Consider the following 15,495-nt stretch of genomic DNA (forward strand, 5'->3'; position numbering starts at 1 on the left):
CCAGCACCCTTAATTTGAATTTCTGTGGTGTTCCTATTTATTCATTGACAGGGCATGTTCTATTTCCTGTAATTCAGATTCAAGCTAAAATCTTTTCCCATCTTTCAGACCATAGTGCTGGTGGTTTTCTTGGTGATGGTTAACCTTTTTTTCTCCTTTTGCTGCTTGATAATTAGGCAGTTTCAGCGTCGAAGGTGGCCAGAAATGAAGAGACCTTCATCTTCCAAGTCGCTGTGAGTTGGGAGTTAGTTCATGAAAAGCATTAGCTTTGACTTAACATTTATTTTTCTCTCTCCTTTTTGCATGCAGCATCTATTCTTAGTTACTGTTTTCAAGTAGGAGAGCCTCCCACTTGAAGATGGTACTGTAGTTCTATTAATTGAACACAATGCTGACAAACTAAGCATTACTCTAAAATTGCTGCAGTGAAGGAGGTTAAACATTTAAACTGGCTACATTATTTTCTACTATGCGCCCTTGAAATGAAGGTACACAACTTTCACCAAAAATCTTCAGACTTCTGCCTCCTTTCAATTAATCTAGGGAACTAACTCAATATTTGCATTAAGAGAAGGGTGCTTTATGGCCAACCCAGCACCCAAACCATTTAAAATATATGTTAAAGCAAGCACCTTAAATTACATTTAGAAAGAAATTAGAAGCAACTGCAGAGTACAAATGTAACACACTCCCAACAAGAAATGCCACTGAACGAGTGCAGCCCTATTCTGTACCAGCATGTTTCTAAATAGTTTCAGCTTGCGGCCCCGTAAAGCACATACCGTTTTTCAGTCTTGAGCTGACACAGATGTGGTTCACTGCTATAAACTCTGAATCACAGGCATCTGTATTTGGCAAAAAAGTTGCAGTCTTTTATCTAAAATCCCTTAGTCACAGCTGCCTTCTGGGTGTCCAGAAGCAGCCAAGGATAGCAGAATTGCAAACATAAGCAAGTGAAGGCAGGCTAATTCCCTCAGTTGACAGATCTGATTTTTTCCCCCTGGTACTGGCATAATCTCAGTCTTGTCTAAATGAAGTCTCAGCAGCTCCCTCTCTTCAAGCCATAAACTCAGAATGGCCCTGGGCAGGCCTGTCAACCACATAAACTGGATCTGACAAAGCAGATTGTACAGGCCGCTGTGTCTGCAACGGGCAAAAAATCCCACTATTTCCCCAGTGGCCTCGTGTACTATGAGCAGGAGGGGACAAGATTGAATTACCCAAACTATTCATGAAAAATAACTTGACTGCAAAATATACTTCAATATAGTCTGACATTCTGCTAGAATCCAGTGTTGTTGTTTTTTTAATGCATCTTTCTCTATTAATGCAGTACTGTCATACCTGACCTTGCAGGGATGTGAAAATGATAAATCCATTAAAAAGTGTGAGGCACTCATACTTATATGGCCCCCACTGCCATAGTATCTGTTAGATAGATTGGGTTTATTCATAACTCTATTTCTGATGTAATTAAGGGTAAAGTATCACAAAATTAACTTGCAATAAAAAAAATGGTGACAATCAGCTTTAGAACTACAAGGAGTAACAACTGTTGAAATAAGGGCTAACTAAGAGTACTGTATTGAAGAATGTTGAGCTTCTATTTATGGCAATCATATGATCACTTTATTTTAGCTAACAAAATTTTTTGGGCCTCATTTTAAGAGGCTATTGTTTAGTTATACCATGTTCTCCACAAAACTGATTTTGGTGGTCCACAGATAAGTAGATCCTCTAGCTTTCCTGCATGGCAGTACTGAGAAACAAACTTACATTTGCAAATACTTCACATTCCAGCATCTGAGAAGACGCGCACACTAAAATATCTTTATTTTATTTAAAGAGGACAACTTTGGGAAGGATGGGAAGGCTAACCTCCTGCAACTGCTGGACCTCAATGAGGATACAAACCGGCCAGAACTTGAATCCTTGTACAGACTTAATGAAAATGTATATGATTTCAGAAAGAATTATAATGTTAGCCTGGAGGACTGGATGAACTTTGAGGCTGAAGTAGATAGAATGTTTGCACTGTTGAGTGAATTAAATAGATAGTGGATTTGGGGGAACTTCTGTCAGGAATATAGGTCCCTTTTTGAAGTCCGCTTTTGCTTTGGATTATACTTCATGAAGTCACCACTGTTCAAGGAACTGATGGAAGAGAAAATGAGGCTAACCCCGTGAGTGGATTGACACTGCAGAGCATCCACAAAATTATTTCAGTGGGAACAAATTAAAAACCTCTCTTAGCTACACCATCAAATGTCATTAGAACAGCCACAAAGCAACGTTTAAACAACGTGGAAATTTTTACTTTTGACTAGGGCAAATTAAATGAGGACAGTGGTAGAAAATTATTATTTAGAGATTCAAGCCAGCAGCACTGAAGAAGCTCAACAGCACAATACTTCAGGTTTCCTCTAAGGATATCATTTTAGTTCACTGTCTCCGTAGCCACCCTATTGCCAGCTGTAGGAAAAATAGAGAAAATGTTGAGTAACAAAAAAGCAAATTGCTGGAGTGGTTCTGTAAATATTCAATGTCTTATTCAAAAGAAATTCTGTCAATAAAGAAGTGGAATGCCCAACTATCATTTCTCAAAATGGTACCTTGTTACTTAAACATTACATAATAAATTTCAGAATTTATCCATTTTTAAAAGCACTGCAAAATTTCAGTTAATGTATGTCTTGAATTTTCATGAAGTCTTTTTATGTGGTAAAATTATATTGTATGTTCAAAATGAAAACAATTTGTTTGAGAAAGCACATGTTCGCTTAGTGGCATAACTTTTACATTTGTAAAAAGCAACAAACTTGGCCAATAAAAAAAGTTATAGCTCAGTGTACAGGAAACTAGAACTTTTGATTTAATGTCTATAATCTGCAGTAAGTATTAGTAAATGATTGGAGTGTATTTAATAACCTCTTCTTTATGAAAATATTCAGATACTTAAATTACTTAGGAAGGGGAATCCCCAAACAGGCTCTGCAAATGCACTAAGGGTTTTTTTCATGTTCATTATATATAGCTCAGTTGTTTGAGCATTGGCCTGCTAAACCCAGGGTTGTGAGTTCCGTCCTTGAGGAGGCCACTTAGGGATCTGGGGCAAAAATCAGTACTTGGTCCTGCTAGTGAAGGCAGGGGGCTGGACTCGATGACCTTTCAAGGTCCCTTCCAGTTCTAGGAGATAGGTATATCTCCAATTATTATTTAAAACTTGAAATGGGGTGCTCACCATAATAGATGCTGTGTGTTGAGTATAAAATCATGTGAGATCATCTGAAGGAAAAATCTGAATGTTTAATAAATCTTTTCTCCATTCTGACTACCCAAAAGAGAGATTTTCAACAAATTTGCACCTCTGGCCCTCTAAACATGTTTTAAATAAGCAAAGTATGTGGGCACTTTTTAAAAAGAAACTAATAGGAAGCTTCAGCAGCGATTGGGGACACAGACCTCTAGCACTACACACAAATATTATATGATAACCTACTAAAGTATTGGTGAATGTGGAAACAGAAGTTGAGCAAATAAACTCTCTCAAGGGTGACACTGTAGTCTTTTGTTGTATGTTTTCAGTGAAGCTAGGAAAAGTAAATTTGGTTTAAGCCTGTATTCATCGCATCCCAGGTCAGATTTAATACATTGTCCAAAACTGTCTTGTCAGAGTTTTGTACTTCAATAGTAGAATGTGTGTGCTAGGCTAGGAAATGCAGTCAAATATTAGCTTATCCTGAGTTTTAAAACATTAGAGGATTCACCAGCAAGAAAAGACATTTACAAGGATGATGGAAGTCTGATACAAATAAGTGGCAAATGGTCTCTCTGCAGAATTTGTCTCTTCACTGTTTTCCAAACCTTTCCCAAAGAAGAAAGTGTATGTAGCTGTATACAATTCCTGTCTGGGAGAAAAAGGGAAACTTAAGAACTACATGAACATGAAGATTTGTACTTACATTTCTCTGTCAGCAACTCTGGAGATGAGAGAATGTGAAAGGTGGAATCCTGGAAGGCCAACTAATGTTAATAATGCTGCTTTATATCAATCGGAAATACTCTAAAAACTACATCTCTACTTCCATTTAAAAATACTCAGCTTTCTCTCTAGTTTAGTACAGTATAAAAGTCTGAATATACATTTCAGAAAAAAATGGCAAAGTATATTTTCAAACTGTTATACAAAACTTGGCTTCAGCCTGTGGCTCTCCCTGTGACAGAAAATATATATTATAGCAAGAAAACTTCTTACCCAAACCTTTGGTTGTTCCCAAGTTGTTATTATTTCCCCACCCTTCCTTCTAGTTGTCGGCTGTGTGTCACAATGCTATTCTTAAAGCAAGAAAGATCATTTTATAGGCAACTTTGCAGTTGATACATATTCAGCCCCTGAGACATACCAAAACCCAGGAAACCAAGAGTTCTTAAATCATTCCCCAAATCTAGCCTCTCTCACATAATAGTGTTACATTATCACATCATCTCTCAAAAAGAGTGGCTATATTTTGGTTTGGTGGAGAAATGCTACATTGCTGGGCTTGTTAGAATATAATTGGCACCCTTCGGAGCTTAAACAGCTGACATACTAAATCACCAAGTTCTGGTTTTAAATAGAAACCTTTATTTACATTATTATTAACATCAAAACACAAAAATCAGAAGAGCAGTAATACTTTATAACCAACCCTTTTATAAATCAGCCCACATGGTTTTTTGTTTTTGCAATGTAAAGATACACACATTTCAAGCAGTACTTTAATGTAAACTAAATTTAAATGCAATTCTCAATACTGTATGCCTTCTCCTGAGAATTTTTTTTTAAATATTGCTCTCAGAATTATATGGTTTCATACTTGCTGTATCATTCTATCATCAGTCTGCACTTAAAATCTAAAATAAAATGTGTGCTAATTGGTGCAACATTCAAATAGTTTTGTTTATAGGTTTAAAAAATGCTCTTGAATTCCTCACATTAAAAGCACAAATTTAGGATGAGATTGAATAAAAAATTGCTTATGGATTTTATAACACATGGTTTCTGTAATCAACAGGAAACCTGGCAGGCATGTAGTGAGACTGTCTGCTATGCAGTAGTGATCCAATTGGTTATTCTAGTAAACTGTGATCGTACTGTCAAAAATAGTTATACAGCTTCTTGAATCGTTCAGAAAACTTTGCTGCTGTAGAACCAAAACACAGTTATTGGAGATATCAAATACCACCAAAATCAAAGGACTATTTAGTTTAGTAAATACACTTTTCAACCTAGGTGAAATATTTAGATTGTTACCTTGAAAGGTTTCAATAACACTAATTTTAAAAGGCTTATCTTTTTATCATATTTGAATTAAAACAAATCTTTGGATTCAGCAAAAAGTAATTACTGGAAAAAAACAACATTCTAAAAGCAGATGAGGGAAGAAGGATCTTTTGTAACATCCATCCGGTACCACATTTTAGAAGTATAAATAGAATCATTCACACACACACACAAAAAAAAAAGTTAAGGGCAAAAAGCATAAAGTAGTACATATCCTGAAAATTTCACTAGTCAAAGCAATAAAGGTTTGCAGCTTCCATCAATATAATGAACAACTACAAGATATAAAATCATTCTATTCTGATTTAATATAAAAAGCAAGGGATTGTTGCCTTTCAACTCCATTACGATGCACTGACTCAACCAGTAGGTGGATTCTAAAAAGCAAGAAAGGGGAAAACAGTTCCTTATGCTTTTAAATGTCATGCATTACAACACAGATGAACCAGACTGAGGAGTGGAAACAACTAAATTACTACAGCCAAATCTATGTTCTCAATGCTGATTGTACAGACTAAGCTGCATAAAAAGCAGATTTTTATTGTGCTTGCCTGTCTTGGGGAGTAGGACTGTGGTTGTATATATAGGATGAAAGTTGTGTGAATTTTTGCACAGAAAATTATTTTCATTAAAATGGAAGAACACGGAAGTTCCTTCAGGTTACTGCAAAATAAAATAAGACTTCATAGTTACAGTACCAAAAAGAAATGATCAGAATCACAGATTTTCACTCACTCAGGAGAAGTCTGTTTTCCATTACAGAATGAACAATAGAACAAAAGCACCACATGCCTTAAAACATTTCTGGTTCACACCCTTATGGAAGTTTCCAGGTTTCAATCGCCATCTGTCTGAAAGTGGATAATCTGTAATAGCATCTCGTTTTATGGACAAAAAAATACAACCTGTCAACAGATAAAGATGAATAGACTTGTAACCTAACATGAATACTGATAGTAGAGACACTTGTTTGGAAAATACATTCATTACAATAGAACAATCCAAAGAGGTGCAGACATTTGGTTAAACTGTGGCTTAATATCCATAAAGATTTCTGGATGTCATGTGACAAATGAGTTGCTTGCTGTAAGATGTGATGGTGGAGAAGTAACAAGAAATACTTAGCAATAGGCATCTTCTCTAGAAAAACATTTAGGGTTCATTAAAGATAACCAAAAGTCCTGACAATACGGACTCATTAACTAAAAAGGCTATATAAAACCACATGAACTGTTATGACAAGTCATGACAGCTTACAATCCAGGGAGCCTTTTTTGTCAAATTGCCCTATATAAAAAATGAAATGTAACAAAGTGCTCACTTAATGTGGAGAAAGCATTAACCAATTGCTTAACCCTAAACAAATGATCTTTTAAAAAAGCTATTATGTTAAAGATATAAAATAAGTGGCAAAGACCAAAGAAGAAAAGATATGGGCCAAAGTCACCCAACTCCAAGGTCATTAAATTAAAAAAAAAAATTGAAAGGTCTTCTATCTGGACCTCAACTAAGATGAGTTTACAGAAATCAACTTTGTTAAATATTTAGCTTCACAAACTCTGCAAAAATGAGTTAGTGACCTACAAAAGTCATATATATAATACAATTCTTAAAGATCATATTTACAAAATTTATTCACAAAAAAAAAAACCCTGCAAAATTCTGATTCAGACTGCAGTGCCTTGCCTTGATTTTTCTGAAGGTTTTCCCCCCCCAAAAACCATGAAGGATTATTGCTCTAATTTCCAATAACATAAAACATTACAGTACACAGTCTTTTCAATCAACAATTCTTAAAAGATTGGATTTGAAAAAGAACATGAGTACACCCTACCTTTCGGTTTATTAAATCCTTATCAAAGATATTGCATTAATCCATTATATAGCCTTTTATAAAGTGCACTCAGCTGCACATCAAAATTTAAATATTAGTCACGATTATGTTTAAATAATTTTAATTTATTTTATCTATAACCCCCCTTGGCATCAATGGGCAGGATTTTGGAACATTACATGCCAATTCATTCTTCATTGCCACTATGCTTGGAAATCCTGACTCCTGGAGATAAGAGGTTAAAAGCAGCATTTGTATTCAGGAATTAATATAAAAGAGTCAAGGCTAGGAACTACATTCTCTGTCAGATATTCTTACTAGAGAAATCAGAATTCTTATCTACCATGACTTCTCCAGGCACTTTTGCCTGCCTGTAGTTAAAGGGCTTTGGATAGCTACAGTAAATAGAAGTGGTATACGTAGAGTCTACCCATCATATTTACTAAAATGCCATTCCCAAATTCACATTTCTAGAGGCAGAGTGCCAAAAATATTTATGACCATTGTTTTGTACACCACAATATACAGTAATACAGAGACTCTGCTTCTACTAAAAAAAAAGTCTTTTTTTTGTATGAAGTCACTTGGGACATCTTGGTGATCAGCTGGAAAAAATCAGTTATTTCCATAAGGCCAGTACTAGTTGCCACGAAGAATATGTAGCTTTTCTTTGTAATACTAGTGCATCATCATTAATATAGATCATTCTACTTTGGGAGATCACGGTTTTAGGTGTCAGCAGTATTTCTGTTAAAGGAAAACAAAAAACGAACAAGTATCAGAAAAACACCAGGATGGAATCACAAGGGGCACTAAGGAACTTATGTCCCACCATATAGTCACTGCTGGCATTCACAAAACTCCTACTCAGTGCCACATAACCCTGTAGGCACCTAAGTTTCCATCATTAAAGTCCTGAAGTTGCCTAAATATTAGGTGGCTGTGTGCTTGTCCAGCCACCAAGTCCTGATGATTCACCAAGTAGGTGTTCCCCTGCCTACCTTACCATCGGGGCCCAATTCAGGAGCATGCTCAAAGCAAGTCTAAACACACACAAAATGGGGGAAGGAGAAGATGATGGTGCCCCCTCTCATAACTTTTATTCCACTCACCCAAGATGTGGGAGACCCAGATTCAATTCCTCCCTCTGTCTGATGTGAAGCAGGGATTTGAACTTGGTTCTCCCGCTTCACAGGAAAATGCCTTAACCACTGGGATGTGGAGTATTCTAGGGCCAGGTCTCTCTCAATGGTCTCCTGATGGAGCTGCTCCATTGTGGAGAAATATTCATTGGAGCAAAAGTACTGCAACCTGGGTCTCCCACTGCCCAGGTGAATGCCCTAACCACTGAGCTATCGAGGCATTTTCACACACTGTCTGGCATATTTTGTAGATTAAAGTGTGTATTTTGAAGATTAAAGTATTAAGAGAATCCATTTTTAGGGAGAAGAATCGCCTTTATTGGACTCGGTCTAAAAGATAAGAACTAGTACTTTTATTGCACAACACTTTTTGTCTCCAAACACTTGCTTTACAAGTGTTAACTTCTTAATTCTCACAGGACGTTTTGCCCATTTTACATATGTGGAAACCAAACTGTGCACTTAATTTTACTCCCCCTCTCCAATGTGAAATTGGTCAGTTTAATCTAGTTGAAACCTTTGTTCTTAGATTGAAGATGGTCTTGCAGATAACTTGCAAAATCTCAGCAGATACAGTTGTCCTTTTTCAAGTATTTTGGTCTCCGGAATTTCCCCAAGCTCAGTAATACTTAAGTGACCATCGTGTCTCTTGAGCCACAGTCATGAGATACCTGAAGAGAAACAGCTAACCTAGAAGCAAACTGCCAGGCTTCAGAATGGATATCAGCAAAGCTAGACAGAACCTATTGGAGCAAAATGAAAGCTTTATACTCAAATGACTTAGGGGACACCAAGAACTGAAAACCGGTGTGTGAGAGGAAGTCGGCCAGCTTGAGAACCGATTGTTCTCAATGGGAAAAGAGGCGCTACGGACCTTTAAAAGGATCTTATAACTACCCAGACATTTAGGGCTGACCAAGCCTCTGAATCTCTACAGAACTGTTTATCAGTGGAGTGAATTGTTAGTTATCTTACCTGGTCTGGACCCATAGGCATCCCTGACATAGGCATGGTGTTAATGTTCATTTGTCCAATATGACCACTGCTGCCATTCATATGCATCAGATTATAAGTTGTAGGGCTCCCTTGATGGCTGAACTGCTGCTGTGGAAAAGAACTGGAGCGCACAAGAACAAATAAAGTTACCTTCCATAAAGTTTGACTGGTATTTTAATGCACTGCCATCCTTATACAGGCCACAAGTGATTGACATGGCAGAAAGATAAGAAATAGAATTAAATCTTTATATAATTACCAGAACCGGAAGGTACCCCATTTGTTCCTTTTACACATTGGATAGACAATATAGAAATACCAATACTCTGATCAGTTTTAATTTTTATCTGAAATTTACAAGTCAGTTTACTTTTCAGGAATCTGGTAAGTATTCTTACTAATTAGTGGATACAAGCTTTCTCTTGTAGCCCTTTTAGGGATTCCAGTGATCCCATTAGTCCACCATCATAATATTGTTGTGCACAATAAAAATTTTTCCAAGGTACTTTGTCAATATTCCTAGACTAAATCTGATTTCTAATTAGAAAGATATAAACTCTCATGGATGTTAGGTGAAAAATCTATTCAGTCATCTATTCATACCTAGCCAGGGCAGGATCAAGGGCATAACAGACACTAATTAGTACAAGCATATGAAATCTCTTATTTGTTGGTAGAAACTGAAATGTTCAATTTATCCTCACCCAAATCCTTTTCTGCTGCAAAATGTAAGATATAGATTTACATTCAGGTGCAATGAAAGAAGTTCTGGGTCGTGAATAAGAAAATGCTGTAGCAAAGGCATTAAGTTCAGCAGAAGTAAGAACATGTAGCTATTTGTAGTTCATGTTCCCAGAATTCAAAGCTGGTTGAAGCAGAATATAAAAGACCATCGACAGCCATGCAGTGGATTTATATTCCCAGTAGATGTCCCTCTAGATGGTTTACATTGAAAGAATCATTGCCAAAATTCCAAACAGAAGACAATTTCATGTTAACTGGTGTACTGGTGAAACGTGTACTTTATCTTTCCTTTCTGTCCACTGCTAATTAATAAGAAGTGTGTATGTGTATTTAAGTCATGGAAAACAACAAACAAGAAAGTTTTGTAACTCTGGTAAAAAGCCCACCAAATACACTAAGGCCTTGTCTACACTACAGGGGAAAATCGATCTAAGTGACGCAATTTGAGTTACCTCCATACCGCGGGATCCACACTACGTGCTGTCGATGGGAAATGCTCTCCTGTCAACTCCCTCTACTCTTCTCCATCCAGTGGGAGGACAGGAGTCGACAGGACTAAACTGCGGTTGATTTTAGCAGGTTTAGTGAAGACACGCTAATCAACCGGTGATGCATCTATCACCGCTCTTGGAAGTGTAGATAAGCCCAAAGAATAAGGACTTTGCAGATGAGACAGATGATAAAAAGTTAAATTTACTGGCCTAGATACTGTTCCTTAAGGGTTTCATGGGAGTCTTTAATCTTAGCATTGAGGGGACAAGGGATTCATGGAAACCTTAAGTCAGAATCTCCTTGCCTGTGCATCTTTGGGTTAGAACCTTAATGTTATTTTTACTATGTGTGGGTGTGCATGGTGTACACACACATGTACATTTTTAATGGAAGGTAAAACACTAATGTCTATTGTGTTGAGTAACATGAATATAGGTTTTGATTACTTAGCTTTTTGTACAGCATACACTTAGAGATTTGGGGTGTTTATTTAAGAAATATGGCCATGATTTTATAAAGCAACTACCAATTTTTGGTGTCCAACTTCAGACAGTTTGAGAGAGACCTGAGGTGACATCCTGGCTGAACTGAAATCAATGACAAAACTCCCATTGATTTTAATGGAGCCAAGATTTCATCCAGGATCTTCAGAAAGTGCTAAGCACCCACCCTCTGAAAATCAGGTCCCTTTGAAGTGTCTTAATTTTGGCACTTGAAAAGTGGGACACCCAAAATCACTGGTCACACTTGAAAAACACTGACTTAAGTCTTTACTGCTCACCTGCTTCTGGCCATGTTTCCTGATGACCAGCCTTTCATCTCAGGGGACTGGTACATTGCTGCTGTCTGAGAGTGCTGCATCATGGGATTTTGAGAGGCTCCAATTCTTGATGACATCATTGGGTTGGGAGGGCTTGCTACTCTACTGAATGTGGGATCAGGTTGTTGGCTTATTCCTTACAAGACAAAGAACAAACAAAACAGATGCTAATTGTCATCTTTAAGCATTTTTAGTCTATCTCCTTGCAATGGAGGATGAAAAATGTGTCATCACATTAACAAGCGTGATGAGTCCTGAACCCTCAGAGATTTACAATTGTTCTTAAACACTAGTCTGCATTTCCCTTACATGGAAATTGGTTTTTATGTGCGCACATGCACATTTAAAATTTCATTTGCTTCTGCAGCTTACTGCCCATCTGAACTCAGTATTCTTCCCACAGCAACTAGTTGTGATATCAAATTATAACTTAATGTGACAAATAAGCAGCACATGCAAACAAACATTTTAGCAATAAAATCCAGTTTTTGCAAATAATCTCAGTAATATTGCAAAAGGGAGGGGCAAAGACACATATAGGCTATATCAGCAAAATGAGTTACAACAAGATATGTTTGGTTTTCAGCAGTGTTTCAAAAGTTTTTCCTCCAATACTCATAATAGGAGCTATTTACATTTTCCTCGTAACTCACGTGTGAAAAGAAACAGAAGATATTTTCCTCCTCGGTATTATTTATACAGCGTCATAGGTGTGCATGAGAAATTATAACACAGAGAAGCTCAGAAATAAGAAGTTAATATAATACGTAATATCCATCTTGGTAATTTAATCATTTAATTGTATCAGGAATGTCTCATATGCTAATAAAATGTCTGCATTTAAGAGAATGCTGCAGAAAGCTAGTCACATATAAATTGCTGTAGTGTTCTGTAGCAAACAGGTTAGAGAATTTACTTGGGATTATGTATCTGGATTCACAATAAAGACTTTTCTCTCTCAAAACTGGATTTTGAGAGCAGCCAGATAGCAGGTACATATAGATGCTGCATGAACTCAAATAAATATTCATTGCTTTCTGTAAATGAACTACTGAACAATTCTATGGAAATCATGACAGTATGGAATGATCCAAGCAAGAAAGTTATCAAAACAGAAAAGGGGGCGGGGGAAGAGAAGAGTAATAGATTCTGTTACATCAGGAAACAATATATCAATAAACTAATTACAAAGTAAACAAACAGTAAACTCATTGGCAGCACATTTAACTGTGTTTTAATTTTTGGCTATTTAAATAACCAAGTGAGCTCCATATTTATATGGTAATAACCATTTCTTGGGCTGAATAAATGCTGAAACCTAAAACAAACGTTCTAAGGAATTCTTTAGCCCAGGATGGAAACAAGTTACACAGGTTAGCAGCCTTCCCTACACTCTCCTCTCATCCCTGCACTCTTGTCTGTATACTGGAGATCACTGTGCTTAGACTATTACCAACAAAGGTTTAGCCATCCTAATCCTCTCCATTGCCTTCCAACTTTCACTTGCTTTAATATATCTGCAGGAAGGGGGAGCCTTTTGTATTATGGCAGCATATGGCAGATTCTGGAAGCAGCCAGAGAACTTTGCATAACAATTGTATAGATATTGGAAAATAACCAAACCATGATAATGTAAATTCTTGGGCTCTCATTGTTTATACTGTATCTTCACAACAGAAATGACTTACATGTATATTTGATGAAATCATGGCTGGTATGGGAAATAAATGTTCAACTATTGATAAGTAATTGGATAGCCTGCCTGCACTCTGACAGGGAGAGTTCCATTTAATAATATTTGGTTACACAGTGTGTTCAGGATCTCTGAAACACTCCTCTCCCCTCCTCCCCCCGACTTATAAGAATTTTTTATCCCAAGCCTCACTGATCTGGAATATTTAGGTAGATGAGATAAATGGAAGAAAGGGAAGATGGAGCGAAGGAGAGACAGAGTTGAGATGTTAGCATCAGTACCATAATTAGGCGGATATGGGAATTGCTGTGAAGGAACTTGAGCCATTGGGGGACCTGCCAGAGAACTGTCCATGCTTCCTGAGGCAGTCACATTTGGTGGTGGACTGAAGGTCTGAGGTTGTTGTTGTTGCTGCTGTATCATCATTGCCATCCTCTGCTGTCTGATATGATGACTTATTAGCTCCCTGTTGCGCTGAGCCACCATCTGAGCATTAAGAAAACCTTGCTGCTACCCCACAAACAAACAAAAAAAAATGTATTGGATGATATTTAACAAGTAATGCCAGAGAATCAATCCATGTAAATATTTTGTACCCATAAGACCCAGCACATCCAGGGCTAGCAATGGAATTCACATTAATGAAAGCCAGTTGGCAGTGTTAAAATGATCAAAATATCAAGTTTAAGTTTGCACTAAACTATTTTATTCATGCTAAAAGCTAATGCAGGATGTTATCTTCTTACCACTCATTTCATATAGGTAAAATACTACTTATACTCTGCATCTGTAGCATATCGTAACAGACCACAGGTACCAGTGCCCACAAGTCTGCAATTTCAGAACTGTGGGGGATATACTCACTTGATAATGAGGAACATTCTTCAGCCATCAAAGAAAATAAATATATTCTGTGGAACCATAAGAGAAGGCCTGAATTCTATAAGGACTTGTGTGTGACATGTTTTTTCCCTGCCATTTTACAACATGATATTTTGGAAGGGTGAGTGTGATGATTACTCACCTGTGACCCCACTTGCGGCTGCATGACTGGCCTCATGACTGGGGTACCACCAGTACCTGGGTTTTCCATTTTCATCTCAAGTGCTTGACGGGTCTGATTCAAAAACTTAGGGAAAGACAATTAACAGTGTCTAAGTGGGCTGTATTAATCTGCTGCAAATAGGAATCTTCAAAAACACCAGGCTACAACAATCAAACCAAGTAACAGCAGCTAAACTTTTTATTTAGGAAAAATAAGAAAAAGAAACCACCTTTCTGCAAGTGTAATTCTTTTTTTTTGCACATCTAGAATCCAGAGATCAGTGTTTTTACCTAGTTAGATATATAATGCTGAAGCATTCATCTTTAAATTTGAACATGAACAGTTGTAATTCACACATTCAAATTAAGTGGCCTGTCATTAAAGGCTTTACTTTCTCATAAAATATTTTGTAACCAAACTTATTTGAAGCACAGTATAATAGACCAACACTTATACTCCAAGTTCCAAAATATATATAATTACAGGTTTCATCTCTGTCTCAAGGGTGGATACCGTTAAAGCTACTATTATAAAAAGACATGACAGTTGCTCCAAAAAGCCATAGCCTGATTCAATGCCCTGGCCCAGCCAAGAAGAAAAGTATGGGATGGGAAGTGCTGAATACTACACACTTTTATAGTATAAGCCATTACATTAATTCTCCCAGCCTCTATTATCTGACACTCCCTGTTATCCAGAACTTGTTCACAACCCTTTACACTTACTACAATACAAATTTCCTCTGCTATCAGATACTTTTGTTATTCAAAATATATTCAGGTGTTCCCCAATGACTTATGGATAATAAAGGTTCCACTCTACTGTGGCACACAAATTACATTTCTTAACAGAATATTTCAATTTAAGTCAAAACGGTGAGACAACAAATAACCCCTTTTTAAATTTTTACGGCACAGTGTTAAAATCTATCTAGTTTCTTATACTGTGCCTATCACCATAACATCAGGGTATCTAAAATGGATCGGATTCATAAGGGAGAACAAACAATACTTTAAAAAAAGTACCACCACCATTCACTTATATTTTATTTAATACAATTAATCAGACCAAGTGATATCTGAATGCCTCTATTAATAGAGGGAGTGATTGATAGATAATAGCACATTTTGATATTTGTGAAGTCATTGTTTTGACACAATAAAAAATTAATTAATTTGCAAAATAAGTTGAAAAGCTATTTATTCATTAAAAAGCAAAACCCAGATATATTTACTGTGGAACTCACTGGCAGAAGACATCACTGGGGCCAAGAGCTTAACAAGACTCAGAATAAAGACTGGACATTGCATGGATAATGAGATCATCCAGAGTTATATTAAATAGGATTATTTTTAAAAGAACAAAAATTTGGAAGCAATATAAACCTTTGTACTCTAGGGCCAAAC

The 15,495-nt window shown here is 36.8% G+C and overlaps 2 protein-coding genes across 7 annotated transcripts in view; one reads left to right on the forward strand and one right to left on the reverse strand.

Annotated features, from left to right (window-relative positions):
• SULF2 (sulfatase 2) overlaps positions 1-2,659 on the forward strand; it is a 249,012-nt gene extending 246,353 nt beyond the window's left edge. For 4 of the 5 annotated variants that reach the window (XM_044986390.1, XM_044986387.1, XM_044986388.1 and 1 more), the window contains 2 exons: positions 177-233; positions 1,847-2,659. In XM_044986390.1, coding sequence (XP_044842325.1) covers positions 177-233; positions 1,847-1,877 — 88 coding nt within the window. In that variant the 3' untranslated portion in view covers positions 1,878-2,659. The remainder of the gene's footprint in view (positions 1-176; positions 234-1,846) is intronic. The other variant, XM_044986391.1, reaches the window with a different exon arrangement.
• Positions 2,660-4,725: 2,066 nt separating this feature from the next.
• The window catches only part of NCOA3 (nuclear receptor coactivator 3), a 156,101-nt gene continuing 145,331 nt past the window's right edge, over positions 4,726-15,495 (reverse strand). Inside the window, exons 21-25 of one of the 2 annotated variants that reach the window (XM_044986386.1) lie at positions 14,069-14,173; positions 13,326-13,551; positions 11,313-11,487; positions 9,275-9,416; positions 4,726-7,904 (exon numbers count right to left, since the gene is read on the reverse strand). In XM_044986386.1, the coding sequence (XP_044842321.1) occupies positions 7,893-7,904; positions 9,275-9,416; positions 11,313-11,487; positions 13,326-13,551; positions 14,069-14,173 (660 nt within the window). In that variant the 3' untranslated portion in view covers positions 4,726-7,892. Of the gene's footprint in view, positions 7,905-9,274; positions 9,417-11,312; positions 11,488-13,325; positions 13,555-14,068; positions 14,174-15,495 lie in introns of both variants that reach the window. The other variant, XM_044986385.1, reaches the window with a different exon arrangement.

The sequence above is a fragment of the Mauremys mutica genome, chromosome 13, assembly GCF_020497125.1.
Source record: "Mauremys mutica isolate MM-2020 ecotype Southern chromosome 13, ASM2049712v1, whole genome shotgun sequence".
Lineage (NCBI taxonomy): Eukaryota > Metazoa > Chordata > Testudines > Geoemydidae > Mauremys > Mauremys mutica.